Raw genomic sequence first — 20,118 nt, forward strand, 5'->3', positions numbered from 1 at the left:
TCTTCTTTTTTCTGGCTGGGGTCATAGAAGTGATTCTGTGAAGTGTTGGTAAGTGAAAAGGGAAACTTTAGCCAGAGCTGTTGTCTGATGAAGGAAGTGAGGACTCCAATGCTGAACATCATGTTGGAAAACCAATCCAGAGCCTTGAAAAATCTGCCATCCTGCGTGGAAATGAGACACACAGACCTGTTTTCTTAGTCCTTCCCAACAGCAGCCATGAGTAGAGTGGACCTTGTTATAGGCTGTATATCAGATACTGCAGCTCAGAGTCCACATACAAACACCAACAAGACGTCAACTACAATTTACTTGTAATATCTTTGTGACATCTGTTAATGAAAAAAATACTTTTTTTTGTTTTGGTTTCTTTTAAGGTTTACTTATTTGAAAGATGAGAGTTTTTAGAGAGGCTTTCCATCTGCTGGGTCACTCTCCAGCTAACTGCAGTGGCTAGAGCTGAGCTGATTCAAAACCAGGAGTCAGGAACCTCCCCTGGGTCTCTCACATGAGTGCATGGGCCCAGGGACTTGGGCTTCCTTCTACTGTTCTCCCTGGCACGTTAGCAAGGAGCTGGGTTAGGAATGTAGCAGCTGGGACTCCACATGGGTATCAGCATCACAAATAGTGGCTCCTGTAAACAACTCTTAAATAAGGAAAACACTCAGATGTTCAGAAGAGAATGTTAGGTATTACATATTCAAATCTGGGATTCAAACTACACTATAGCTGCTGCTGTTTCCCTTGCTGAAAATGAGGTTGCTGTCTGCTATACTCCTGCACCAGCCAGGCGTGGTCTCATCCATGTTGAAGGAAGAAACAAAGTCTGAGATGATGAGAAAACAAAGAATGAAGGTCTATAAATGATTTCTTTGTGATGGTAGTACAAGAAATGCAAAGGAAAGCAACTACCAGGTGCCCTTTCTACATGAAATACAGTAATTAAAGATAATCATTGTCATTGGAGGTAAAGACAGACTTAGGCAGTCTTTGATTTAAATTATTGAAAAATAATTTATAAATTACTAAGTCTGTATCATGAGTCTTATAAAAAATATACCTATAAAACTAGTGAATAAAATATATCCATGAGTTACTATAGGTGTAAATAAACAGAGAAATTGAGTGCTCAGTTTAGTGGTTATGGTGAAAAATCAGTATTTGCATAGCTTTCATTGATCTTTTCAAAAGAGAACTTGTTTTAGGTATTAAAAAGTTAATGGAGATGCCAGCAAGACACAACTTTCATCAATTGATTATTACTAACGATGAGACCCATTGGGCTCCTGTGTTTCCTGTAAAGAGCGCACATCACTTTTTGACATTGATTCCAAAGTTGTGTGACCTCAATTTAGTAAAGAAGGATCAGAAAAACTCAAATAATTGGTTAGTGTTTTTAGAAAATGTCAGTGGCTTAAGACAAAGATTGAGGATCTTAGATTGGAGGAGACCTAAGAAATATGATATGTTAATATCCTATGGAATCATGGGTTTAAGAATCTTAGTCCAGGAAAAGGACATTAGAGAACATTTAAATACATTTGCAGAAGAACTATAGATTTGTTGGTAGTATTATATTCATGTTAATTCCCTAGTATTGTTTGGGGTATACTTGGGAAAGGTAAATGGAAAATAAATAGAAATTATTTGTACTGTTTTCTGAAAATTTTTGTAAGTATGACATTTTTAAATGCATACTTGAATGTCTTAAGGCCCTGGAAAACTTTTCACTTCTTGTTAACATTCAGACTAACACAGATGAAAAACCAACTCCTCAGTTATGGTGTGAACCCTCTACATGTGATAAGACCGTCAGAGATGATGTTTTGCAACTTAAAAATGAAATCCAAGTTTTACAACAACAAAATCAGGTGATTATATATTTTTTCTACATCTTGTGAGAGTTTGCACAGATTCATTAAATACAAAGGATACAGTGGACTTTTCAGTGATACTGAGCCAGTGCAAGTCAGCAGACAGGTATGTTCATGGCCAGTGAATGTGGTAGCCACTGTTGCCTTTTGTTGGGTCGCTTTCCACTGGAGGATACATTAGTGTAATTCCAGTTTTCTTTTCTGTATAGAAGCATGGCCAAGCAGGTGTTTTTCCCTTGTTTGTCATCCCTTCACCAAATAGCAAAACTTCACTTAAAAATTTTTGATGATCCTGAAATCTGACACATGTTTTACCAGCTAATACATCTTTGGTTAATTTTTTATGTGCATTAAAATATAAAAATTTAACTTTTACTTCTGTAAGAAAATTACTTGCTAGAAAAATGAGATTATGCTGTTATCCAGGTCTGAAAATCTTTCCTTTTCAGAATCATTAAAATGATACTATGTCAAATGATATTATAGGGTGGAATTCAAGCACAGAATGTTTAAAAAAAAAAATTAAACCAATCAGTGAAAATTATGTCTATTTCTTTTAAATGGTTTACTCTTTTTGTTTCTAGGAACTTAAAGAAGCTGAGGACAAATTGAGAACTACAAATCAGGATTTATGCAATCAAATGAGGCAGATGGTACAAGATTTTGACCGTGATAAACAAGAGGCTGTGGACAGGTTAGGAGTATATGGATGCCTGAGCCCTGATTTATCTAAGGGATAATCTGATCCCTGCTCCTGAGGGACACCACCTGCCTGCCCTAAAAAAAAAAAAAAAAAAAAAAAAAAGATGTGAACTTTCCCTGTTGAGAGTTTGGATTATCACAGATGAGTCTTTGATTTCTCAAATTAGAATTTGGAACACCTCATCCATAGAAACAGTGTTATACAGTGGCCCTGGTTCTTTAGCACTGTTGTAACTACAGTTCACTAAAATATTGTATGGCTCAGTGTTTACTTTTTAAAGACTAGTCTGGGAAACAAACTATTCTTTATAAACGTTAAAAAAAAACTTGTGAGAAGGGGAGTATGTCTTCCAAATACCAAGTCACGAGCTTGGAAACAGACCTTTGGAGCATAACTTACGTGTGAGTTGGGTACCGCTAGGGCTTGTGTTTAATATGAAGGACTTGGAATTTTGGAACCATGCCCTCAATTATTTCTCATTAGTCTTTTATAAACACAAGTCTTCAACATGGATTAATCTCTGTGCTTGATGGATGGGGGCATTTGCACATCCAATTTTCTATTTTTTTTTTCTGTAGAAACATTGGAGAAAAATCTTTGAAGGTTCTCATGAGATCATTGGTTGTAGATTAGTTATTACCACTTGGAGTTGAAGCAAAGCCTTCTGGCCTCTGTTGTAACACCAGGGGGGAGGTTGGGAAGGAAGGCAGGATGGCCACTTCATTTTGGTGCTTGTGGTAATCCCGGCTTTGCCTTAGGTTCCGCTCTCTCTGCTTCTAGGTGTGAGAGGACGTACCAGCAGCACCATGAAGCCATGAAAGCCCAGATCCGTGAGAGCCTCCTGGCGAAGCACGCCTTGGAGAAGCAGCAGCTGTTTGAGGTTTATGAAGGGAAACACTCGCAACTGAGGTGAGAGGAGGAGAGTGCAGCCGCCCCGGAGGCTGGAGACTGTCAGCCTCTTGGACGAAAACGGTGCTCCACATTGACTGACTGGTTTTGTGTTTTCCAAGGTCTGACTTAGACAAGATCCATAAGGAGATGGCTGCCGTGCAGGAATGTTACCTAGAAGTGTGCAGAGAGAAGGATCATCTAGAAGTGACCCTCAGGAAGACCTTTGAAAAGGAGCAAGAGGCCCAAGAGAAGAAGGTAGCGTGTCAGGGGGTGTCACGTCTCCATCACTGCGCGAGTGCCAGCCTTGGCACTGCCCCTTAGATTTGTACTAAGGGGAACAGAATGGGGAAGAAGTTTCATTTTGGCTACTTTACCCTCAAATAACTCACAAATAGAGTGAACATTGAAGTGATTAACAGCACCTTAAGCAGAGTGATATATAAATAATTTTTTTCTTTACATATTGATACTAGAGGGCAAAAGAAAAAAAAAAAACATGAAGCAGTCTGGAACTTAAAGATAATCACTTCTCATTTGTTTGTTCCACCCTCCCTTGGTCCTGTGGGCACTGCACGCAGTATTCCCTAGAGGCCAGATCCTGTAACTCCTGTTCCTCTCAGTACCTCAGTGTCATTTTATCCATGTCTCTTGAAGGGGAAGGTCAGAGTGTTGGTGCAACTTCCACAGTGAGGCTGCTGGGGCTAAGGCAGACTCTGCCTCTTCCACCTGATGTTTCTGAGTTGTCCTTGGCAAGTCCCCACGAGTAGAATACTGTGCCTGCACTTGGGCTGGCTGGCTGCCACCCCAAGTCACCAGTCTGACTATCCCTTACACTTCGGACCAGGTGGCACACCACGGTTTGGAAGCCACCTGCTCTGAGATTAGAAAAACATCTTTGGAGAGGCAGGGTTGATCCCTTATGCTTATAAATCTGTGTCATGAAAAAAAATATTTTTGAAGGCTTGAAGCAATATCCTATATAGAAGTTTTTGTAATAAGTTACAGTAAAGCAAACTTGCTACCACAGACTTTATGAATAGTAATGAGCAGGTGAGGAGTTCATTTAATATTTTGATTATTTTTGAATAGATTAATATGAAAAAAGTTCCTGCAAATGTGTAATTTGGTGGAAAAAGAACTTCTAAAAGGAGTTGTTTTAGTTACTGCTGAATGTCAAAAACTTTAAAGGAATCTTAAATTACCTAAAAATTGAAGACTTAGCTTTCAGTAATGTTTTAAAAATTAGGGAGAAGATCTCTAGTATGATTTTTTTTTTTTTCAGAAAAATATATAGTTTGGCAAGAACATCAGAACAGTTTTCTCAAAGAGGTCATTCTTTTCAGGAATATATTTTTCATGGATTTCAAAGAATGAATTTGCCTGTTAAGTTGAATCTCATATAAGAGGTCGCTTGCAATTACTAGCTGCTACCAACTGAAATCTTGGCTCTCAAAGGTTTGTGCACAGCACAGGAAGGAAACTTAAAACTGTCCTTTGGCGCATCACAAAGAAAAACCTTCAAGGTGAAATGTTCCTTAAAAATTTCAAATCCTCATGCAGTAAAATTGGCCCTTCTGCCCACATGGGTTGTGTCGTCCCATACGGTTTTCAACATGCACAGCCTCATCAGCACGCAGAACAGTTGTATCCTCCTCAAACATTTGTGCCATTAATTTGAAGTTGCTTTCATTCTCACTTAAAGAATCAGTATATCTAAAGCATTTGAAGTTTAATTTCTTTATCTGGAAACTAGCTATCTGTTACAAATTTATGTAAGCCTTTGTTAGAAGTGAAACATTTATAGATAGCAAACATTATCAAGGTTTTTTTTTTTATATCCTTGACAAGTGGGCAGATATACTGATTTGTTTGCCTAGAAAATGTTTCCTATGTATAGAACACAGAAATCTTAAGCTTCTGAGCAAATAGGGGGACTTCAGAGGGAGGCGGCCTTCTCTGCAGCTCAGATGGCCCTTCCCTGCTGCTGAATTTTAGGAAGGAAACAGTCTAAATGTAGAATTTAGGATACTGCTGTACGTTCAAAAGGTGTACATTCACATGTCTTAGGTGCCATTTTGCTAAAAGGCTTGTTGAGTCCTACAGAGTAGGGGCTCTATTCTAGCTATTGGTGCATAGAACTTTCCTTACATGTTTACTTGGCTCATCCAAAGAAAGAAAATGAGTCATAGGACCCTTCGGATTGAGTAGTAATCAGGAAAGCCCATGACCTTGAAGAGAAAGCAATGATTTGCACTCCTCTTGTTATGTTATTCCTGTACATGTTGAAGCTTAATGCTGCAACCCAAGCCAAGTAAGTCCTTAGAGGTTTTGTTTCTGTTTTGGCCATCTAAGCCATGCACAACCAGTTGAAATGTTTGTAACTTGGAGATGATTAGTGTTTACAAAGATGTTTGAGTTTTGTTCAAAGAGACAGCTATTGGAATAAAGAGAAGAATGTATAAGCCAACTGCAGTTGAAACTTGAAGAAAAGTACCAATGGACCCTTATAGTGGAAAAGAGAACGTGGTTGAAAAACAAGAAACTAGTATCAGACAGTGGGTTGAAAAAGAAGTGGAGTTAGCCAGAGCATACCAGGATAAGGAACAGAAAAAGGTGTGGGTTAAATTCCTTTCCGGACACCATGTCTTAAAAATGCAGTATGAGTTACAGAAGACAATTTTTTTTCTGAACAAGATGTAAAACTTTTCATTGCCAAAACCCTACCTAATCCAGTCTGCCTTTCGGAGTTAGGCTTTGGCAGTTTACCACACCAGATGTAGTTTTTAACTTTGCCCCTTCTTAACTCTTCACCCCAATTTAGGATGTAACAGTTTTCTGGGCACAATGCTGTTTCTCTAAAGCCACGATCCAATTTCATGTTATAAAATGATTCTGATAATTCAGATTAGTATCTATGGTTAACAAATAAGGATTCATATCATGAATAAGAAGGAAGTCACAGGCATAAAGCTGATCGTTTCTGTCCCCTAAATGGCAAATGAGATTGGGAAGTGAGGTAGTAGTTTCCTAGAAAGTTAAGGACCAAATAATCAGGGAAATATTTTTAGAACCCTGGATACACAGGAGATGGGGAAACAATCAAGAAAAGCAAATTTTACTTTCCATGGTTTTGCCTGATTGATTGTGTTCATGTCTACCCCATGAGTAAAAGTGGAAAAATCATTAAGATGTTCTTCCAGCGGTGCCTCTTTTGAGTGCAGTCTACACCATAATATTTAACATTGCCAGTAAAATACTGATGTGTTCAAATGAATCAAACTAGTTCTTTCAGTTGTTTGTTTTTCAGTTCATTCATTAGGTTTACTTTAGTGGCCAGTTTTTGGAAAGCATGGTGGTGATGGCAAAATAGTTACTACTATCAGAAGTTTTTCGATGCTGTCTTTGCAGTGGCAATATCAGTGCAAGGTAGTCTGACCTTACGCACACCACAATAAAATATTCCATGTGTTTTTTTTTTCCCTGTTACACAGTTAAGATCAAAGTATAACTTTCAAGCTAGCCTGAAGACTGTATTTTCATTGACTAGAGCTTTAAGCCTCATACTTACAATCACGTTGAGATGTTTTCAAACACAGCTGTGGTTGCTTTTTTAACTAGCTATTAATTCCAGTTTTGACTTCCTCGAATTTTTTTTTTCACATGATTTTTCTTCTGAAAACAGATCAAACAAAAACTCATCCAACAGCTTGAAAAGGAGTGGCAGAGTAAGCTGGATCAAACTATAAAGGCCCTGAAAAAGAGGACCTCCGAGTGTGGGAGCCAGACCGACCACGGAGCCACCCTTGATGTGATTTCCAAGAAGGAGATGGCAGGCATGATAGAAGAACAGAAGCAAAAGATCCAGCAAGACTTAGAACACGAGAAAGAAATAGCCATCAAGGGGGCGTTGAAGAAACTTGAGATTGAATTGGAACTCAAATATTGTGAAAATATTGCCAAACAGGTAATCGACAGGTTTATTACAGTGAAATTATCAGTATTAATGGAAACTGGCAAAATGCTGCTGTTGAATTGTGATTTCTCTGCTTTGATAAATGAGGAGACTCAGTATGTTCTTTGTGGGTTTTTTTTCTTTAACTGCAGGACTCGAATCTTCCAGTGTTTCTGCGTATTCTTTCAGTGTGTGACTCTTGTTCCTCTGAGAGCAGTCTGTATTAAGGTGCCTGAGGTTAATATGATGGCAGTTTCACATGTGAATGGAGTGCAGTTTAACTAGAAATCTAAACTTACAGAAACTGTCCCACGGTAGTAGTTATAGATAACTAAATTTAAGCAAGTAAGACATATAACTGTGTGTGTGTATATATATATCAGTTGGATGCAGGGTGGAGTATGGAGGCAGGTCTGTGATTTCCGACAGCTGTCACAAAGTGGTGCCATTGCCTTTTGAAGTGCTCACTGGACTAACTTGGCTGAGGCAATGTACTTTGAAACAAGCCTCCCACTGAGAAAAGGACAGCCCATGTTAGCAGCATCAAGATGAGTTACTACCAGTTACAGTTACAGTGATTCTCAAATGTCTTGGTTTCAAGACTTCTGAGGACTCTCAAAAAACTAATTATTATTTATTTATTCATTATTTGGGGGGTGGCTTGTATCTGTTCACCCTATAAGAAAATGATTTTGAGAGTTTTAAAAAAGAGTACCCAGGGCCAGTGTCATGGCCGTAGCAGGGCTAGTCCTCTGCCTGCAATCTCAGGTGGGTACCAGTCTGACCTGGGAAAGCAGCGAGGATGCCCTAAGGCGGTGGGTCCCTGCACTCACATGGGAGACCCAAGGAAGCTCTTGGCTCCAGCCTCAAACCGGCCCATCTGCAGCCCTTGCAGCCATCTGGAGAGTGAACCAGCAGATGGAAGACTTCTTTATCTCTCTGTAACTCTGATTTTCAAGGAAATTAAAAAAAAAAAATCTTAAAAAAAAATACACACACAGCTCCTTGGCTGTCGGAACAATGGTGTCATCCCCCGACGGCCTCTCATTCTGTGCTCTTTCCACATGAGACAGCAGCACAAGAAGGCAAACAGTACCTTAATATAGCGGAAAGAGTTTTCACCTCACAGCCTGGCAGGGTCTCTGGAGGAGACCCCAGACCTTATACATCTATCTGTTCTATGTTTGTTAGAAACCTGTAAACCAGATACTGTCAGAAGTAAGATTACAAAAAATATATCCATCACTTGGGGACTAAATTGTACTCACTTGTTACATTATTCTATGTGATTTCGTTGGGCATCCTTCAGGTGTTGAAACAGGCATGTATATGTAAGGGTACGTGTATATGTAAGGGTATCAGCCAGTTAAAAGTTATCTGAAATGTTTACCGAAAGTTTTGAACATAATTAAGAAACTATTCCGTAAAGAGATTTGTTTGAAAGCACTACTTTGGTGTTCATGCATTACAGATCTTAAACAGCAAAACAACTAGCATAATACGATAGGAAGGGTTTCACAGTAACCTTTTCAGGAGTATAAATTCCTAAGGGAGCTTTTTCTTTCCCCCACAGTTTTAGCTCCCAGGAGTTTACATGGAGATACGTTTTAGCACTTTGGCAAGGAATACAGCTTCCTATGTCAGATCTACTTTAGTGTGTATGTATGGATTATGTGTAGGTGTGACTCTGCATATTTTAAAATAAGGAAAAATTAAGAAATGATTTTCTGATCACTGTTGACAGATTTACCTCTAGGTCGCTTTATAGTTCTTTGTCTTAAGTTTTTGCCCGCATTGCAGCATGGCCCTCATCCTATTGTTTGCTAGGTATAAGGCTCTTAACTCTAATGGTTGGGGTTTGTGGGGGTGTGAGGAGGTGATAGGGGTACTGATTGGACAGCACCAGGGACCCAAGGCCCTGTGGCTGGCCTTCCCTGTGTTCCCCGCCCACGCCAAATAAGTAGGATTTTGTTGGGAAAGTCAGCCAATGCTTTGTACGAAGCTTTTCACCAGACCGATTTTCCCTGTTGAGTTGCGGCAGTAAGTTGGACACTATTGGGAGTAGAGAAAAGAAAGTTAGCATCTGCTGTTCGGGATGAGGGAGGGAGTTTGAAGTTAGTGTGACTGTTGTGTGGTGAAATATACTGTTAAGAAACACATGTCATCATAGCTGCTGTTTGATAATGGGGTCTTTTAGGAATTTTATAATCCCACCTCATCTCTTTTGATATGTTACAGGTGGAAACAGCTGTGCAAAATGCTCGTAATCGGTGGCTGGAAGAGCTGCCTGAGCTTGCGGAGTATAAAACACGTGTCAGAGCAGAGCAGAAGAAGTGGGAGGAGCAACAAGAAGTCGCCGTGGCCAAGCGGGTATGAGCTTTAGAACGCACCCACCTGTTGCAGGTCTCTTGCTTGGCCTCTTTGCTCCCGACCTGCTCCTGGAGCTGAAGGGTTAAGGACAGTGCACATGAAGCACCGGCTCAGGACCTTTCAGGTGGCCTGTGTGCACCACTCTCAAGTTGTGTAGAGAGACAATGTATGCTAGCCATTAAAATCTGGGTCATTACGATAACTTAAGACTTAGGAGCTAAATTTCTTCTCTTTTACTCTGTAGTTAACACCGAGTATTACTTAATATTGAGTATAATGTAGTATAACATTGAGATAGAGGGTTTATCTGCTTAGTATTAGCTATATAGTATCCCTTCACAAGCTTGAAGACTTTTTGTGTGTGGTGACAGTAGTCTTGTAATATATTGTCTGGTAAATCGCCAACTGCCCTTTTCAGAGATATCATGTTCCCCAGTTGACAATATTTAGCTATTATACTCAAGGTGCCATTTTATGCCACATATATGTCATCTTTTTTTAAAGATTTATTATTTTTATTGGAAAGGCGGATATATATATAGAGGAGGAGAGACAGAGAGGAAGATCTTCCGTCCGATGATTCACTCCCCACGTGACCACAAGGGCCGGTGCTGCGCCAACCCGAAGCCAGGAACCTGGAACCTCTTCTAGGTCTCCCACATGGGTGCAGAAACCCAAAGCTTTGAGCCGTCCTCGACTGCTTTCCCAGGCCACAAGCAGGGAGCTGGATGGGAAGTGGGGTTGCCGGGATAGGAACCGGCGCCCATATGGGATCCCGGGGCGTTCAGGACAAGGACTTTTAGCCACTAGACCACGCCGCCGGGCCCGACATATATAAGTCATTTTAACATAATTACACTAGATTGCAGCATCAAGCATGGACTACCAGGGCTGGTGCCATAACATGGTAGGTTAAGCCTCCACCTGCATGTTGGCATACCTTGTAGGTGCTCGTTTGAGTCCCAGCTGTTCCACTTCTGATCCAGCTCCCTGTTAATGTGCCTGAGAAAGCAGCAAAAGGTGGTCCAAGTTGATAGGCCCCTTGTACCCATGTAGAAGGGCCAAAAGCAGGGTAACTTCAGACCAGCCTAGCTTTGGCCATTGTGGCCATTTGGGAAGAGAATCCCAGCGGATGGAAGATTTGTTTCTCTTCCTTTCTTTGTAGCTTGACCTTTCAAAAAAATAGAACTTAAAAAATTCTTTTTTGGAAAGACAGGTGATGTATAGCAGTAACTGCAAGTGACCCCTATCTTGTATTCTTCATCTAACTTCAGAGGTTACTTAGGAAATAATGCAACATAAAAATCTATTGGGATATATTTTTAAGATAGATAGAAGTACACGGGTGTTCACTACATTATCCTCCATACTTTTTTTTTTTAAAAGATTTTATTATTATTGGAAAGCCGGATACACAGACAGGAGGAGAGACAGAGAGGAAGATCTTCCGTCCGATGTGATGTTACACTCCTCAAGTGAGCCGCAACGGGCCGGTGTGTGCCGATCCGAAGCCGGGAACCAGGAACCTCTTCCAGGTCTCCCACGCGGGTGCCGGGTCCCAAAGCTTTGGGCCGTCCTCAACTGCTTTCCCAGGCCACAAGCAGGGAGCTGGATGGGAAGTGGAGCTGCCGGGATTAGAACCAGCGCCCATATGGGATCCGGGGGCGTTCAAGGCGAGGACTTTAGTTGCTAGGCCATGCTGCCGGGCCCTGTCCTCCATACTTTTCGGCCTGTCTGAAATATTTCGAGAGGAAATTTGAGAGAAATGAACAATGCAGTGGTGAGTATGGGTCTCACCCCAGAAGTCAAGTAGTATGACAGCTTCGGGTAGGATATACAACTAAAGCAGGTCACTAGATCTGCCATTAAGACCACAGAGAGCACAGCTAGAAGTGGATGTAGCAATGGCACCTCAGCAGGCAGGCAGAATAACCTCCAGAGTTCGTCAAAGCTTATGTTCCTGGGCTGGACTCCTTGAGGCAGCAATCTGGTGGGTTTGGCATGAGCCCTGGCAATGTACCTTTCTATCAACCAGTCAGGTGATCCGACTGGATTTCAGAGCCCACCTGGGTGGACACTATTATTATCAGCCACTGAGTGTAATGTTACCAGTATCCTTTGCTGCAGTCCATGGAGGAGCCAGGCAAAGAGAAGTTTCTTGCAGTGCTGGGGGTTCTGTTAGGATGAGAGTCATCTGTGAAGATCCATGGTAATGTAAAGCCAGTTTTTACAGTTCAAAAGAGGTCAGGGTGACTCAGTGGTTCCCCAGTCTGTGCGGCACACTGGAACAACTTAATGATCTTTTAAAAACTCAGTCACTTGACTTCCACCCTCAGACTGTATGTTCTGATTGGTGTGGGATGTGGCCTGTACGTTAAGGGTTGTCCCTTAGGTGATGCCTGGTACATGGCAAAGCTTGGGAAGCACTGAAACGATCAATGTCAAAATCTCCTTGTAGGACTTCCTATGAGAAGATGCCTGCTTTTTTTTTGGTAAGGGCTGGGCAGGTCATCCAGTTCTGCCGAATCCCACCTCCACCCCAATCACTTAGCAAGGATTTCTAGGCATTCATTGCAACATGACCTATTTGCTGCATAAACACAATTTTAAAGCCTTTTCAAATCACTGCTGATTTTATTGTTAGCAAAGAGATTTTGTAGTAATTTCCTTTGTAAAGTTCATCTTAGACAATGGATTTCTCTACTAGAAGTTTAGTAATCTTGTCATTATCCTAAGCATAGGTAGGTAGTGTGTACAGTTACCCCTTGGTAATTGAGGGGAACTGGACCAAGGACCTTCCTGAATGTACAAACACCCAATGATGCTCAAGTCTCTCCTATAGAATGGTGCAGTACCTGCATATAACCCATCCACATCATCCCATATACTTCAAACATCCCCAGATTACACGATCTGCCTCATAAAACATAAACACCATCTCAGTAGTTTGTTAAACTGTATTGTTTAGGGAATGACAGTGCAGATACAGCATTATTATTGTTTGGAGTGTTTCTGGAGCTGGGCTTGATTGCATGCATGGATTTAAGAGAACTTGTTGAAGCATTGACTGATAGCAGTTACCTTTGGGGCGAGCCAGTCCTGTTGCCAACAGTTGTGTGTCCTGGTGACTTTGAATTCAATCAGGGAAGATATAAGAGGGACTCTAAGTTATCATCCAGTCTGCTTACCTGTGTAAGTGAAGATGCTAACTGCTAACGATGATTGGCTTTTCTAAGCCCATTTCTAACAACTTTGTGATATTGGTTGAATCCATACCCTCCACTGTCTCTGGGCTAAATGCTTTTTTTGTTTCCTATGCCATTGACTGTTAAACACCCTAACTGGCATTGTAACCAGCCTGTGTTATAGATGCAGTCGAGATGTAGGGAAGCCAGGGAATGGCCGGAGCTCCCTCACTGCTCAGCTAGCTGCAGCAGTTTGTCTCTCGAGTCTGTTCTATTGGCACAGTGGCAGGCTGTGTCTGATCTGTGCAGGGCGAGTGTGAGAGTTCAGGATTCTCCCTTCACTGTTTGGTTTTAGTCTTTGCCTGTTAGAGTCTACGATCAGGTCATCCCATTATTCTGAAAATTAGATGAACGAAAATGACTAGAGCCTTGTCATTTACTTAGCTGTGCTCCCGTTAAACTGACACAAAATTAAGGGATTACCAACATGTTACTTCTGAGTATCAGCAAGATTTCCTTAAGAGACTGGCTTTGTTTTAGGTAAAAAAAAATACAATTTTTAGAGTTTGCACTCTATTTTGTTTGTATTTATATATGTATGTATTTTAAGAAACCAATACAAAATATTTTTATGGAATTAGCTAATATAATTTTGTATGAGTATGTCTAAAAGTTCATGGAAAATAGTTGAAATATTTTGGCATAAAAATAATTTGAAATCCTTGGACTGTTATTTTTTATAATTTGCATTTCCATGAACTTCTGGAAGATCCTTCATGGCAATTTCTACTTTTAGGTCCCTATCAGGAATGAATGTTTTCTAAATAATATACAAACTGTAAGATGACATAAAATAAGGTAAAAGATCTTCAACATAAATACATTTTGCAGAATATTGTACTTAAATTCATGTTTCCATTTAACTTTTTCAAAGATTTGTTTGAAAGAGTTACAGGAAGAGATCAATTGATCCTCCATCCACTTCCCGAATGGCGGCAGCAGCTGAGGCCTGGCCAGGCAGGAGCCAGGAGCTGCTTCTGGATGGTGCGTGTGGCTTCAAGGACCCGAGTATTGGTCCATCTGCTGCTGCTTATTCATAAGGAGCAGCCAGGGCTCCAGTGGGTGCCCATGTAGAATGCTAGCACCACAGGCAGCAGCTTAGCCCAGCATGCTACAGTGCCAGCCTTTGGTTGCAACTCCCCTATTTCCTTTAGCTTATTTTCTTTGTTAATGGGGAGAATCATAAAAAATTCCATTCTGGTCTTCAGATATCACTCGCTGTTTGCGAAGCTAAAGAGAACTGGAAAAGTGAGCTGGAAAATATGAAGAACCATATACTGCCCGGAAAGGAGCTGGAAGAAAAGATTCATTCTCTTCAAAAGGAGCTCGAGTTAAAGAACGAGGAAGTCCCTGTAGTTCTCAGGGCTGAGCTGGCAAAGGCTCGGAGCGAATGGAATAAAGAAAAGCAAGAAGAAATCCACAGACTTCAAGAACAAAATGAGCAGGATTACCGACAGTTCCTAAATGATCATCGGAATAAAATTACCGAGGTCCTTGCAGCAGCCAAAGAAGACTTTGTCAGACAGAAAGCTGAACTGCTGCTGCAGAAGGAGACAGAACTACAGGCATGTCTGGCGCAGAGTCGCAGAGAGTGGACCGTGCAGGAAGCCCGGCGGATGCAACTGGAAGTCTACCAGTACGAGGAGGACCTCCTCACTGTGCTGGGCTTCCTCTTACGGGGTGCTCAGGAGTACGTCAGCGGCTCCCAGGACAAGCAGCTTACAGAAATCATGTCCGTTTGTTCCTCCAAATGGGTGTCTGTGCAGTATTTTGAAAAGCTGAAGGCCTGCATACAGAGAGCGTTTCAAGATACATTTTCCCTCCTTGTTGACAATACCAGCCTGGAGTGGGAAAAGGTATGTTGTTGGGAAAAGGAGCATCACAGATGCCTGTGGGGGTTCCGCATGGTATGTTTTTACCTTTCTTCATTGTATCACTTCACAGATTGAGGACTTGGCAGTGGTTTAAAAGATTCCTGTAGAAATTCCAAAGGACTGCATGTTCCTAAAAACAAAACATTTATGTTGTAAGTGCCACAGTTTCAAGGCATGGCTTTTAGCCTCTAGAAAAACACACCAGGGCTTGAGAATTGTGAATCTGAGTTTCATTGGTTACTTTCTGGGTGCCTGCAGAATGAAGAAGGTAGGTTGGTCTCCAAGACCAGCTTTTAGTTTGTGTGAAAAAGAATGCCTTGCTACATTTTTCAGTCAAGTATACCTGAAAGATCCAAAATATTTTGATCAGCCACTTTCAACATTTGGAATTAGAAGTGGGAAAAGAAATACTAGTGTTTAAAAGACTTTCTTGATAGAGGAGTTGTTAAATAGGTTTAGGCCTGTTAATATATCTTCAGTTTCAGGGTCAGAATCGAGTGTTTGGCAAGAGATATTAGCTAGCCAAGACAAACCTGAGTTCTAGTCTCACACTTGAGACCTACCTTATTGCTTCAGGCATTTACTTACTGGCTCGTCTAGAGTCCATCTCAGGCCTGGTTCCCTGGGGTTTGGCAGGATATGCTCAAGACAGCATAGCCTTTCCGCGTGGTACATGTGAACCAGATGGAATTGTAACATTACAAGGTATCCCACCCCAGTTCATCCCTGTTCATGCTTTTATTTTTGATTTCATGGTACTGCGTAGTTGTCTTCAAGGTAAAAATGACCAAGCAAGGTCACTTTCCCATAAATAGTACTTAATGCTTTATCTGAACTTTTAGGGAAATTAAAATTTAAAAAATGATTTGTGGCATGTTTTAAGATAAGTGGTGGGAAAATTATATGTTTTGAAGTGTGTTTTTCTGAAAAGGTGGGGTCTGCCATAAAAACCAAGATACTACAGCACCACACCTGATCAATTGCAGATGTTGTCTTTTATAGGGCTTATGATAAAGGCAAGTGGTGTTAAGATCATCTAGGTGATTTAATGGGACTCATGAGTCTATTGAGGTACAATCATATAGTCCAGCTGAGATTCCAGACTTTGCCGGCTTCTGTTGGGTGGGTCAGATTTTATCCCTGAGAAAATGCCTTATGAAATTCCTAATTTGGCATCTGTTATGGAAATAAAATTTGCCCTCTTACAGTTTTTAAGCTAACTGAGAGCCTTGGGGTAAAGTGGTGATTATAAATTCATAATACAGGTTCCATAAATGTGAAGAACCACGATGTATAATTTCTTAAGTGTGTTGTCTGTAGACTTGCTGATAGAAATTAAAGACAAGAAGAACTGCTCATCAGAATGGAGATCCTCAGAAGATTAGAATGGAGAGGATAAAATGAATGGAAAATAGTTTAATGAAAAATGAGTAACTCTCAAAATGTTAATAGAGCGTACAAAATTTTGCATTTGAGGTTATGTGTTCTGTCTTTTCATTTTAACAAAGTCAGACCAAAAGTTTGCCACATTCCTAGCTGTTTTGTCGTGGTGACTTTTCTGCAGTCTCGAGTAGGGACCGGAAACATTGATGCCTTTGGATTCAGCTTTTGTTCTTCCGGTTGACCTGAGCCCCACGGCCTCTTGATTGGGTAGAACTTTTGCCTTTTTCTGCTTTTGCTGACCTGTCCTTGTTGACCATCCAAGGTAGGTTTCCTGACAGTCAGTTGAATGAGTTCTTCATAATCTGAACTAAAACGTTTAGAATCAACCTCATTTTATCTTTAATAGGCAGTCGCTTCTCAGCCTTTCAGATAAGATATAGTAATTAGGCAGAAGTGCTTTCTCAACATCACACTATGGATTTGTGATTTACTGTTTGTCTAAAGTCTGAGAAATATTGCTTTAAAAACTACTAATGAATTTAGGAATCGTATTGCCTGCAACAAATATGAGAACATGAAAAAACATTCAGTGTTAGTGCTGAAGTAGTCTTGTGCTCCATGTTTACTTTGGCTAAGCCTCAGCTTCTGTTTTTTCACACTGGAATTCAACTGGCCTTTTTTTTTCTTATATAATGACAGTTTGTTAAAGTATTTAGAAGGATATGAAATACTCAATAACCATGGTAAAAGCAATTTTGTATGTTATATTCAGTTTGTTGGAGTCAAAAGCTTGTTTTACAGTGGCTAATGAACTTGGTTCCTGTTGCAACTCTAGAGGGTGCTCTAGATTTGGAAGAACAATTCAGATTTCCCATTGTCCATACCTGCGGTATAATCATGTAAACCATTAAATGGCTCAAATGCCTTTGTATGGTATAGGCTGTCTGAACATTCCAGTGATCCTTTGTATGGTCATAGGACAATGATTGATGGTATAGACAGTAGTTATGTGATACAGCCCAGGCAAGTCTTTCTTTTCTCTTAGCATTTTAGCATTTTAGGTAAAAATCTGTATGAAGACTTTTTTTCCTGGGTATTAACTTTGAAGATAATTCATTGCAGGGGAGCATGGCTAAAATCTCCACAGACGCTGCCAAGGATGGCACTGGCAGAGGAGCCCCAGCAGCCCTTCCCATGTCTATGTGTGGACGCCGTGCTCAGCCATTGCCCTGGCAAGAAGTGGAACCAGCAGCAGAAACTGGTAACTAGGTTTTGTTCCTACTCTTCTCTGTAACATCTGGAATGGCCATCCCCAAGGGTGGCTTTGAGGAGGAAATCAAATCTGTGAGTGGTTTTGTGAATGAACTCATTCATGTGTGTTGTTCCTCCCACTTAGTGTGGGTCCTGTGTCTAATTTGATTTTGTGTTTTTGAAGTCGGGCTTAATTGGGACATTCTTCTCATGGCTTTTCTTGCATGTACAATTGATGCTGATAAGAGAATTGCCAGATAAGTATGTTTCATTCAAATTCCTGAAGCTTCTATCTCAACCATTTTAAAAGTAAAAGTCAGCCTGCGGTGTAGAAATTTTCTAACTTATTTGTGACTTTTTTTTTATAGTCAAAGGCACTGTTTAATTTCTAACAATGTCTTAAATTTCTTCCTCTTAACATGTGGTAGAGTGGATGGTACACAGTGTGTACTACTTAAATCTTGGAGGAATTAAGAGTTTAACTTGTCCTAAGCTTGTCATCAGGAAAAAGAATTTGTGTACTGTACCACATCGCCTGAGGAGTAAGGGCTTCCATTGCTTCCTCTTGGGTTTTCTAAGGTCTAACCTCTGTGATTAGCTCCCAGCCTTCTTTAGGGTGTCATCCCCTTGCAGCCTGCCCCTTCACAATTTTCACTGCAATCTGGCAGAACTAGCAATTGCCAGAGCAAATTATACATCCTAAATCGATAACCTTAGGTGTCACACAAGTCTAATCCTGTTGGTCATGGTACCAGGATGTTAGCTGATCACCACCTATTAGTTCATAGTTACACAAGCCCTTTATCCTTACTTCTGGATGGTTGAGAATATTGTCTATTAAGCAGGTGGTAATACTACTGTATATCTTTTCAGTTTTTGGTCGTATTTGGAGCAGCCTGGCATTTATTTCTATGCCTTCACAGATTAAAGTATAAGTTTTTTTTTTTTAAAGACTTATTTATTTTTATTACAAAGTCAGATATACAGAGAGGAGGAGAGAGAGAGGAAGATCTTCCGTCCGATGATTCACTCCCCAAGTGAGCCGCAACAGGCCGGTGTGTGCCGATCCGATGCCAGGAACCTGGAAATTCTTCCGGGTCTCCCATGTGGGTGCAGGGTCCCAATGCATTGGGCCGTCCTCAACTGCTTTCCCAGGCCACAAGCAGGGAGCTGGATGGGAAGTGGAGCTGCCGGGATTAGAACCGGCGCCCATATGGGATCCCGGGGCGTTGAAGGCAAGGACTTTAGCTGCTAGGCCACGCCGCCGGGCCCTAAAGTATAAGTTTTAAAGGTTGTCTGGCTTTAGGAAGTCCTGTAAATATGAAAGAATTAGACTTGGACAAGTCGGACTGTAAAGAGGATTTATTTCTGTAGGTTTTTTTTCTCCTTAAGTTTCCTAGAAAGAATGAAACAATTCAAAACAGACATTAAGTGATGAAGGCTTTCACGCTCCCACCACCAGATAATAACCACTGTTATCTGGCTCTATGCCCCCTGGAATTTTAATACTTCTTGAGTAATGTCAACATCAGTTATGAAACACTTGATACGTAAAAGAATGTGTGTGATACATGTAAGCATGTATGTGATGCATGTGCAACGTAGGGGAGTGTAACAGCCAGGAACTTTTATCATCGAAGAAATAGAACATCAGCGATGCTGTGGACTACAATTCTTCCCTGCAGCCTAAGGTAACAAGTAATTAAATATGCTTAGTTTAAGAAGTTGTCTTTACCACTCACGTCTTTTGTGACTTGCGTTCTTTCTGCAGAGCTTTGTCTGGTTTAATGCATATAGCTCTATTTCTCTATTTCCACTGCCACATAGTATTTCACAGAGAAACATACTAAAATGAATTTATCTGCTCTCTCGTCAGTGGGTATTTGCATGGTTGCTGTTTTTACAAAAGTGTCTTAAATGAAAAATGAGTGTTTGGTATGAATGATGCTTCATTGTCCCAAAGGGTACCATTTAAATGAAACAGGAATCAAGAGAGCTGATTAATTTGGCTAGCCCAGTCACCTTCTATGCACATTAGGGAACCTGGCTTCTGAGCTTGTGCTGATTGTATCAGCGACAGTAGTGAAAGTTTATAAAATGACAGTGACCAGTTACACAGATTATACAATTTGATAACAGTAGTTGTTTAGTATGTGATGAAAAGTATCCTGCATAGCACCTGGAATCCAGCAACTGTTTTGAATCATGTTTTTAAATTTGGAGGTGACTTAAGCTTTAACAGTTACAAAACAAGAAAACCCAGTAACATTGCCTTTTGTATTAACACTTTACCCCAGTAGGTGTTCCTCTGTGTGCCTGTACATGTGAGAGGGACATGCTGTGACCTTTTGTGCCTGAATGCTTGGCATTTTCTAAGAAGGGGATTATTGTCTTGAATAGGCATAATACAATAAATAGAAAAAATGAGGCCACAAGCAGTAGATTGACATAAGACTTGCTGAATGACCCCATATTGTCTTGGGCACCATTTGCTTCCCTCCAGGGCAGGAAGGAGTGAGTCTGGGGTCAAGTGTCACATTGAGTTGTTAGGTCTTTAGCCTGTTTCAATCTGGAGCTT

The 20,118-nt window shown here is 40.7% G+C and overlaps 1 protein-coding gene across 1 annotated transcript in view; it reads left to right on the forward strand.

Annotated features, from left to right (window-relative positions):
• Positions 1-20,118, forward strand: part of CEP152 (centrosomal protein 152) — a 77,884-nt gene that overhangs the window by 46,723 nt on the left and 11,043 nt on the right. Inside the window, exons 13-20 of the mRNA XM_058665283.1 lie at positions 1,746-1,868; positions 2,456-2,565; positions 3,355-3,483; positions 3,585-3,720; positions 7,148-7,429; positions 9,656-9,787; positions 14,241-14,888; positions 17,412-17,550. Coding sequence (XP_058521266.1) covers positions 1,746-1,868; positions 2,456-2,565; positions 3,355-3,483; positions 3,585-3,720; positions 7,148-7,429; positions 9,656-9,787; positions 14,241-14,888; positions 17,412-17,550 — 1,699 coding nt within the window. The remainder of the gene's footprint in view (positions 1-1,745; positions 1,869-2,455; positions 2,566-3,354; positions 3,484-3,584; positions 3,721-7,147; positions 7,430-9,655; positions 9,788-14,240; positions 14,889-17,411; positions 17,551-20,118) is intronic.

This window comes from Ochotona princeps, chromosome 6 (genome assembly GCF_030435755.1).
Source record: "Ochotona princeps isolate mOchPri1 chromosome 6, mOchPri1.hap1, whole genome shotgun sequence".
NCBI classification, from domain to species: Eukaryota; Metazoa; Chordata; class Mammalia; order Lagomorpha; family Ochotonidae; genus Ochotona; species Ochotona princeps.